Raw genomic sequence first — 10305 nt, forward strand, 5'->3', positions numbered from 1 at the left:
AGAAAGCCATTTGTAAGCACACACATGCACAACTGAAATCGGAGGGCATAGCATTTTGAATGTTTAAATAGAAAAAACTTCATTTCCTGAAGTCTTTGAGTCGAACTTGAGGTGAACATTTGTACAAATCAGCACAAAACATTTCAGTGAGTATGTTGTGCTGAAGACATACTGCTAAGTTAAAGCTACTGAACAACATAAACCACCAATGCAGGGGCAGCTGCTTCCCAGCCAGCGGCTTTATCAGGAGTTAGCTTTAGCGTGTAACTGTTGCCTATAGATTGGCCCCCAGACAATACTAATTCTGTTTATAATAGGCTTCGAACTTAAACTAGGATTGCTGCTCTCACCCTTCCCTTTTTCAAAGTCCATATCATATTCCTCACAGCTGGGGACTCTGGAGAGAGTCGGCTTTGGCCGGAGTCACACAGATGAAAGGTGGTATAACCAGCTGCAAAGATTTCTCATTCTCTTTGGCCCTTGTTTGTGACGGCTTAATGACTTTCTCAATGGAGAAAAAAAAATAGAAATGGACTTTTGTCCAGGAATATTATTTACCACAGACACAACCTTAAAGGAAAAGACGTTCGGCAGCTGAACGTCTTTGAGACATACCTGTTTTCGGCAGCTGAACCTTGAGACATACCTGTTTTCAAGAAAACGAGCAGCTTAGTCCACCACACCTTTCTCACAATTACCCCCTTGTTCGTCTTGCCCACAGAAATCCCACTTACATGTTTTCTGGTGTTTTGCTAGGTAAAGTATTCTGTTCTTAAGGACTTTATATGTATAAATATGCATATAATGCCAAATGAGTTTTCTCTTCTTAAGCTATTTCTTTTTGTCAGTGTAAATTTTAAGAAAATAGAATTTGCTGACTCTTATTAGTCTGCACAAATTTATGCAAATTAGTGTTTGTGTTTTCCCTTTACTTATTTCTAAATATCTACCAATTCATCATACTACATTTATTTTTCTGACTTAAGTAATTTTTTCCAAGGAAAATAAATTGCTTTCTAAGGGTAAAGTCCCAGCTAAATTTAAAGTATTTTCATTTTTTTGAGTATTCTTTTCTTTCCCACAGAGTATAAAAGCAATCCTGAACATTTTTTTTCTTTTTACCACAAACATTTTTTGCAAATATGTATCTAAAGTTTGTCCTTACATTTTGTACTTGTTTCCTTTCTCTTACACATAAATAAATTCATACATTATTTTCCTTGAACATATTTTCCCCCTAACTAGTTAAAACCTGCTTCTTTAAAGCAGTTCTCACTCATCTAAGATTACAAAAACATATTATGTTAAAGGGTCATAACATATTATTTTGTTTGTTCATGCTGTTTTACCCCATATTCTATTTTTGTTAAACTCCAGCACTCCACAGACATACTTCATTCCAGACCTGCATTTCTATCACAGAATAAATGACACAATCAACAATAAGCTGAAAAGCAAGTTACTGTTGTCAGTCTGTGAATTAACTGGGTTGTTGGCTATTGAATACAATCTGATAAATGGAATATTTCAAAGTATAACATATGGAAAAAATCTTAAAGTGACTTCCCAGGATGTTACAATGAATTTTTTTTTAAGTTTAAGATAATATATCTTAAAAATTAACCATGAGTTTTAATTGTAATATTTCTCCCTAGTGAAACTAGTTCGCTGGGTAGATAAAGTTCTAGAAGTCAGAGCTCCCCAAGACTGAAGAGGCTGGAGTTGAAGAAAGGCTATATATACAATGTGCAAATAAAAGGAGGAAGAGCTACTTACAGATTGAAATTTACTAGTGCTTTCCAATGATACAAGTAATGGAATATTCACAAGTTGATCCATTGTATTTTCAAACAAAATGAAAGAAGGGTGATATTCTATTTCATGGATCTTATCAGCAAAATATATTATTGCATTTTTGTTTTTTGGAGCGAGCGGCCTTCTAGGATCTGATTTGGTTTTGATTTACTGATTGTGCTGTAGAGGTTGCATTCAGGTACTGAAGCTATTCTAAACCTATCAGTGGTCATTGCCTTCAACAGAGGGTAACAGGAGTCTGGCAGCTTCTGTCAAAGGTTGTGTTCACCTTTGAATTTAATTGTTTAAAAGGAGCTTTCTAGGATCACACTGGATTTCCTGTTACTGTTTTCCTACAGAGTATTTGGGATGTTTACCCACACAGAAGACAGAGAGACTGTCTATGCCTGGTTCACATTTTCACACTGGCTTGTATATGCCAACAGTGCTGCGAACCCAATTATTTATAATTTTCTCAGTGGTGAGTTTTCTACTGTTTCGTCTATATAAACCACAGTTCTAACCAAGGGTAAAGGATCAATGGCCAGATTTCCAACGGTTTGAATTGCACACAGAGCTCTGGTGTACAGTGAGAATTTTGACCTGATCTGATTTGCCTTTCTAGTTGTTCCTCTTTGAAAGGGAATTCATCAGAGAAAATAAGCTAAGTGATTATTTTACACTAGAATTTAGAAGATAATGTTGAAATAGGGGAAAGTGAAAATTCTGGGAATTGAACGACAAAGTTTTGTTTATTTTATGTTAAACTTATGATTTATAATAATGTAAAATAGTTTTCTCTGAAAATAAAATAAGCATGCTTTATTATTTAATTTGTCAACACTTATGACCATATTTAGAATGAATGAGAATCTTTCCACTCTTAGATGTATTTTCTGTAAGATTTCTTGGGTTTCTCAAGATTTCTTACTGAACACTGAAATTATTATTAAATAAAAAAGTTCAATGGCACACATATTTACATCTGTAACTGAATTAGCCTGTTAATATTTTGGAATCAAAGTAATTAGATAAGTCATTTAAATATGTTTATTTACAAACTTATTTGCTTGGAGTGGGCTTTAGAAATATGTTTTAAATAAGTACATCTTTACATTCTTCTTCTCCAATAGATTGGATATTTCTTTTTCATTCTGTCTCCCAAAATATGATAATTTGATATGGAAGTATAAGCAATTCAGTTTATTGAGTACTTAGCAAAGTATATGCAATTTTCAGTTATGTCTTTGGCCTTCTGGTTGGCTAGGTTATTTTTAAAAATAACCATTATATATTTAAATATTTCTGAAGCATGGCATGTACCCATAGATATGCACCTACTTTGTTTCACCTTTCAGAAAATCAGGTGGTATATATGTAAAGTTTGTTTTGTATTCACTTGTTCATTTTCATGCCATCCCCTGCTATATCTAACCTATTCTCCAAAATAAGATTACATTAATGTTGACACATTATACCACATACCACTGTGCATGTCTGTCTTTAACAAACAAGAGAAGGGACCATGCAGAGCTGTGGCATGCAAAGCAGTGGGGATAGGTCAGGTTTGTCATAGGTTAGGTTTGATGAGAGTCCTGAGCCTTGCACTACCAAACAATTTTAGGGAGAATTGTTTGAAGGAGAAGACACAACACCAAGTCAAATGCTTCAATGGGAGTTAAGAACAAAAAAGGGAAGGCAACTGATCATCACTGGAAACTTGTTTTAATGTGTGCTGCTGTGCTAGACTCTTGAACCTGCATTTTCTTATTTATCACTCATTAAACCAGTAAGGAAAATGAGGCTCAGAGAGAAGAAATGACCATAACAGCAACGATTTACCATTAGAAAGGTGATTGGTTCATTTTCATTTCTCCAATTTCACATTAGTAACTTATAGGCAAGGAATACGTTCAAAGTTGTTTGTGCTTCCTTTCATTTCTTTGGATTTATTTTATGCAGATTATGAAACTTTAGAAGTGTGTTCTAGATATTATAAGATATTTTTCTAGACATTTTGTTGACATGATTGGGTCGATAGAATAGTTTTTCAGAGTGTCATGCTGGAATAATATCTATAGTTTGAATATATATGACATAGGTCTCATCTATTTAAAATGATTAAGTATCTGCAGATGATCTACTTATGATCACTTTCATTATAGTTACTTCATTAAAATAACCTCACATTCATATATACATGTGATAGCAATTTCCTTCTCTTATTTCCCCCATTTTTGCAAAATATTGCATCTTTTTGTTAGTTTGGCTCAAAGTAGCAGCTCACTTGTACCCTGTCCATGATATTTTAAAATATATTTATGCATAATTCTTTTCCTTTTTTTCTCCTTGGTTTGCCAGGAAAATTCCGAGAGGAATTTAAAGCTGCATTTTCTTGTTGTTGCCTTGGAGTTCACCATCGCCAAGAGGATAGGCTCACGAGGGGAAGAACGAGCACAGAAAGTCGGAAGTCTCTGACTACCCAGATCAGCAACTTTGATAATATTTCAAAACTCTCTGAGCAAGTTGTGCTCACCAGCATAAGCACACTCCCGGCAGCCAATGGAGCAGGACCACTTCAAAACTGGTAGAATATTTATTCATATGACAAAGATAGCTGAGTAAAACTATTCTTTTAAAAAAAAAATCTCTGTACACAGAAATTTTACTATCCTAATGATCTGAAGCCTAAAACACTTTGCGGATTTTTTTTTTAATTAATTGCCCTTTGGAAACAAAAAAGTCAGTTTAAAATAAATTCTCAATTTTTGATTTAAACATGTTAGAAATTTAAACTTTAACTGAATTTACTTCAGTTTATTTCATCTTTAGTTTCATGGAATAGGATTTGCATCAACTAAATGAACATTTCCAATACTAACCTTTAATTTCTCACATTCAAATTGATTGCTAAAAATTACCAAAAGTTATCCAATGATTTTATCCTTTAGGCTACAAAAAGAAGTAGCAATTACTAACTCTGAATCTACAATAGACATGTTAGCTGATCTTATGGCTTTAAAACACACACACGCACACATACACACCACAACCACACACAAAATTGTCATTATGATATGACAGCTTAGATAATATTCATATACAAAATAGCATATTAACTACATAATTCAAAAGCTATCTCTCAATAAATACCATTAAAAATTATTTTCCATTAATATTGTCACTCATTTACACAATTTTCCCAGATTTGTAGCTTTACCTTTACTAATATTTCCCATCTCAATCTATGGCCAGTAAAAATCTATATTAAAATAAAACTTTGGAGCGACTTCAATATGATAAAATTACATTCTTAATTTTTTCTAACCAATGAAAAGTATGCAGTTGGCCTTACTGGATTAATCTAAAAATGCAATTTACAAAGAAAAATAATAAATATTAAGTCAAACCTTTGTTCCATATAAGGGAGTTTAATCCCATAACTATTTGATGGTAAATATATTTGTATTTATTTCAATTTCATACGCATTTACGGTATAGCAGAAAGCACCCGCTGTGCTACGTGCTAGGAAATGACGTAGCTGTAGACGTAAAAGTGCCTTTAAAAGAGCGTGTCTGTTGAGGGAGGGAGACGTGTTAGCAGCGTCTGCAGGGTGCCGTGCCTCTGCGAACGGAATCCTGAACCCAGGCAGACAGTGGTGCAGCTAACGGCAATGTTCATCACCAGGACATTCGCAGTAAGGTTGCACTTTTTTGTTGTTGTTGTTATTAGTTAATTACAATGATATCCGTATCCGCAAATTCCACCTGGATCTGCAGCGAAGAGCCAGGTGGTCAGAATGGACGTGCTCGCTCTAAGCTCACACACCAATGCATAGAAATAAAGTATTTTTTTTTATGAACATAAGATCTAGGGTTCAAAACACTGAATATTTCAAATTTGTAACTTACAAAATTCTTTTATGATACAAATATTTTAAAATTAAATTACAAGTAAAATATTCAAGAAATGACATTCTCATTATGGTAACAGGTGTTCTTTTTATTATGAAATAATGATGAAAACAATATTTAAGAAAGATTTTTCACAGAAGAAAAAAAATTATCTTGTCCTTTTTTTTTTTTTTAACTTGTTCCCAACTCATAGTTTCAGAAAAAATCATGTAACCAAATTATCCACAAGTTGTTTTCATATTGTAGCATGTGGGATTCCTGGTACTTTTTACTACTCAAAAGTTCTCTTGTAAGAAATTTATTGAAAATATATTGTTAATTATCAGAATGATATCAATGAAACAGAGAGAGAGAAGGTTGCAGTTGTTTGCTTGTGTTAAAGATTATTGAAGCTAGAATTTCTTGGCTGGAAATCAGTGATTCTCAAACAGTGGTTTCTGAACCATCAGCATCACCTGGGAGCATAAAAGATAGGCAAATTTCCACCCTACATCTGGTTCCACCCACTATATATGAACCAGAAACTTAGGAGTGGTGTTTTAAGGACCTGGGAGTTATCAAGTCCTACAGGTGATTCTGAAGCCCCTTAACATTTGAGAACCACTGTGCCAAATACCACCTGGCACGTATTTATTAGCCCTCGTGAAATAAAGTATTTTAATGCACAGGTATCTGCAACAGGGACCATCTTCATCACTACTGACAACCTGGTTGGAGGTTTGAAAGAAGAAGCCAATGTTGAATGTCACTCAGTGTCATCTCACTCATAGAGATAATGGTTTATGAAACAGTTGCCACTGTGTTATGAATACAGTGTGAAAGAAGACTGATTCTTCATAAAGCTTCATAATGCTCATGTGCTTTCTGGCTACCTGGATGGCTTGAGTTTCTAACTAAAACGTTCAAACCTCCAGTTATACTTACACTTACCAAATTGGAGTTATGTGGAGTCAGACAGTTTTAAGAATGATTGTTATCTGGAAGACAAACAACATACAAGTACTTACAGTAACTTTTGGATGGAATAACAGACCACGTGCATTGTTCTCAGCCAGCTGATACAGGATTTCTTACAAGGAGTCTGCATTTAGTGTGGTTACATAAACAGGGTAAATGGTAAAGAATCAGGTGTTCTCAGTCCTGCATTCCTGTGGAACAAAGGGTCAACTACTTACCTCATTATGTGCTAATAACACAAATGAGAAGAATCCTTATGGAAGGAATGTGTTACTACTTTTATGCTATACAGTATGTATGTCTCTTTTTTTGCTATATTTTGAGACAATGTAAATGCTATTGAACTTTTGTTACCAATAAGAATGAGATACTTTTATCTAAAACAGTCCATTCGATCTTCCTTATTTCTGAATTTTTACAAACCCATGAAAACTTTGATATTTGAATTCATTCATTCTTAGCATAACATGACTCCCAGTTTCTGAGGAAAATGACTTCTAAATTTTTCCTAGACTTGGAGTGTTTCTTGGATATTAAATAAATATTACAAATCACTGATAAGTTCATTGCAACTATATTAGGCACAATGCTAGTGAATTTCACTCCCAATGCTCAGTGTTTAATGAAGATACAGATTAAATATGCTAATAAAATATAGTCTGAATATACATAAACTTGAAATGTTAGAATGACAAAACCCAAAAATGCTCATAAACACAAATTGTGATGGGGCTCTCATTAATTTAATATTAGTGTAGTAGGATGTTTCACACTTGATATACAACACAATAATCTGCATTTTAAAAAATTCTGTGTTGTCAGAACAATTGGGAGAAATTTTCAATTCCAGTTAATTTTAAAACAGATGACTTTTTTACTTCCTAAAAGTTAACAATTAAAAAAAAATTCCATTAAGTAATATGTGATTAGTTTTCAAATGGCATGAAGCAAGATAATAGATTTTTTTTAGAGACTATAACAGAGACAATGTTGTTACAGTCTATCAAATCTCCACTTACGTATCACAGCAAATGAAAAGAAAAGGCATGGAAAACATTCTTGTCTCCCAAACTTCAATGGAGATTATTTTCTAGAGAACTACTGTTACTAAAAGAGGAGGTGAAAGACCCTCCCACTTGCCACGTATTTGCATTATCTCAATTTTTCTTTATAAGCTTTGAAGTTGGAATGTCTTTTAAGTTTTTCATGAAATGTGTTTCTATACTTGTTGTACCCCACATGTATGTAACCTGTCAATTGTTTAATGATTATCGTAAACATTTAACGTTCTTTATATCTGATTTACTATGCTTTCATGATGTTTATCAAATCTAATGTGATTGCACAACAGCTACTGTGAAGGATGCTTGTTATATAATTTTTAAGTAAAAACCATATTGAGAATTCTATAATCACATTGACACTGCCCTCTCTATTATATGATAAATTTTGTTGTTGATTAGATAAGTTGAATATTCACTCATAATTAGTGTCAAATCTTTGCAGTTAAGGATTAAATGAAACCCTCTGGTGCAGTACTCAATGACCAAAATATTTTTCTCACTAAGTTTATATATCCAGGGATAATCATGATATAAAAGGTTTTTAATGTTGTTTTAAAGAGCAAATACTATAATATAGTTAAGATTAATGCATAAATATTTCATAAAAGTCATGTACAATCACATAGTATTAAATGTTGGAGTTTTTATCTGAGTCAAGACATTTCATCTTGATTTGACTTAGAGAGAATGATGACCTTATGATTTTCAATGTATTAGTAGACTAGAAGTATAGCATTTATATGCATTTATCATTAAGCAGTTCTGTTCTTTGCCATTATACATAAAACTTTTACAACTAATTTGAAGTTCAGTGATAAATTTTATTTTTTAAAGTTCTGCAAATGTTTACTCAATAAATTTTAAATGAATGTTTTCTACATTTCATTTACCTAAATGATTCTGATAAATTACAGAATCAACTATCAAGAACTTTAATAATCAATTTTTGTGCAGTACTGTTTATTCCAACACATCAAAAGTAGAGTAGAAGTGCCTGGACAAGATAAAATAACTTGACTCCTAAGGAAATGTGATTTGTCCATGGGGTGGTTTCAGAATCCCAAGTGAAACTCTCAGAGTGCAATCCCAGGTAAGAGTAGCTGTTTTTGTGGTGAGCTCTTTTGCTTTGAGTAATACATTAGCACCAGCTGATAACATTGCCAGCTCTTCTCAATCAGACCAGAAGGCGGGACACCAATCTTCACTTTTATCAGTGGCTGTGAGTGGGAAGTAAGTAACAGAGAAAAGTTTCTTGAAATCTGTTGGTGTCTTCCTTACAGTGTTCAATGCTCAGTGCTCTATCCCTATGTTCTTTACTTCTACTTCTACTCCCAAGACAAGCAGAGGCCACCTTACCCCATCACTCTACAGAGTTCCACTGACATTTCTTCATTCAAATCCCAGCAAATATGGTGACTTATTACCTCAGGTTCTTGTTATCTCCTGAGGGGAATGAAAGGCAGGTGGGAAATCAGAGCCCAAAGGAAAAAAATAGTAATTTACAATTTTTACACCCCCAAAATAATAGTTTCTTCCAGAATATCTGTGTTTAAAGTTGTATTATGAACTTTTTTAGCTCCCTTCCCAATCCCTAGCTAGGTTTCCTCAACTTGGAAAAGATCCCAAGATTGAGAATCTTAAGTCAAGGTCAGGCCAAATCACTAGGGACAATAGGGAAGATACTGCTTATGCTACCTTTGTAAATAAATACTCTGTTTCATCTATTATTTGCCATAGGCCTCAGCCTTATGTATCAGTGGAATGATAATTCCATTTTTTTTTAAAGTTGTTTCTTAAGTAGTTAACTTCTAATTTCACAACGTTTGAATTAATATGTTAATTCTCAAAGAGAAAATGGTGCAAACAATGTTTATGGGACTGGGAAATACTTAACAGTTCACAGCAACATGAAATTTAATTTGTTGCAGATGTGATAACTAGAACATCTCCTGAAAGAAGTAACGTTCTCATTCACAAGGGTGCAGATGTAAAAGCTCTCCTTACATGGTTCAGAGATAGAAAGTAAAGAACTTATTTATAAAGTTGCATTTAGATCATGCAGGCTATCAATTAAGAAGTGAGACAATCTTCATTCCAGAGTATTAACAACAAGCATCTATCAATTAAACAGCCTGAGTACATACAGTTTTGTACTTCAGACATTTAAAGATTTCTTTTCATTTTGCTTGTTCTTTTTAATTTAGTTTACTTTTTTAAAGTGTATCATTTAGTATGGTAGCTAGTTTTGATTAATTTTTCAAATATCCAGGTTTCATATCTTAAACATTTTAAACATCCTTTCCCCTAAGATCATAGGTCATGCCTTGGCTCCCTCCCCCCCCAAAATCTAGCATTCACAGGATTACAGCAGTCCTTTGCAAATGAAACAGAGAGGTAAATTGCCTATCTCTCCTAAATTTCATGTAAATAGTCATTAAGAATCTAAGGTCAGGGCCCTCCCTGGTGGCTCAGCAGGTTAAAGCACTGCACTAAGAAGCTTAAGCCACTTCCACATGAGTTTGAGCCCTGCCTGCCCCGGAGGTGACCCACATGGCACGGCAGACCTCTCCTGACC

The 10305-nt window shown here is 33.8% G+C and overlaps 1 protein-coding gene across 1 annotated transcript in view; it reads left to right on the forward strand.

The window, feature by feature from the left end:
* The window catches only part of HCRTR2 (hypocretin (orexin) receptor 2), a 112984-nt gene extending 106552 nt beyond the window's left edge, over positions 1-6432 (forward strand). Inside the window, exons 9-11 of the mRNA XM_004673583.1 lie at positions 2154-2275; positions 4156-4381; positions 6378-6432. Coding sequence (XP_004673640.1) covers positions 2154-2275; positions 4156-4381; positions 6378-6432 — 403 coding nt within the window. The remainder of the gene's footprint in view (positions 1-2153; positions 2276-4155; positions 4382-6377) is intronic.
* Positions 6433-10305: the final 3873 nt, after the last annotated feature.

Source organism: Condylura cristata, unplaced genomic scaffold (assembly GCF_000260355.1).
Source record: "Condylura cristata isolate star-nosed mole 26May11 unplaced genomic scaffold, ConCri1.0 scaffold00001, whole genome shotgun sequence".
Classification (NCBI taxonomy): Eukaryota; Metazoa; Chordata; class Mammalia; order Eulipotyphla; family Talpidae; genus Condylura; species Condylura cristata.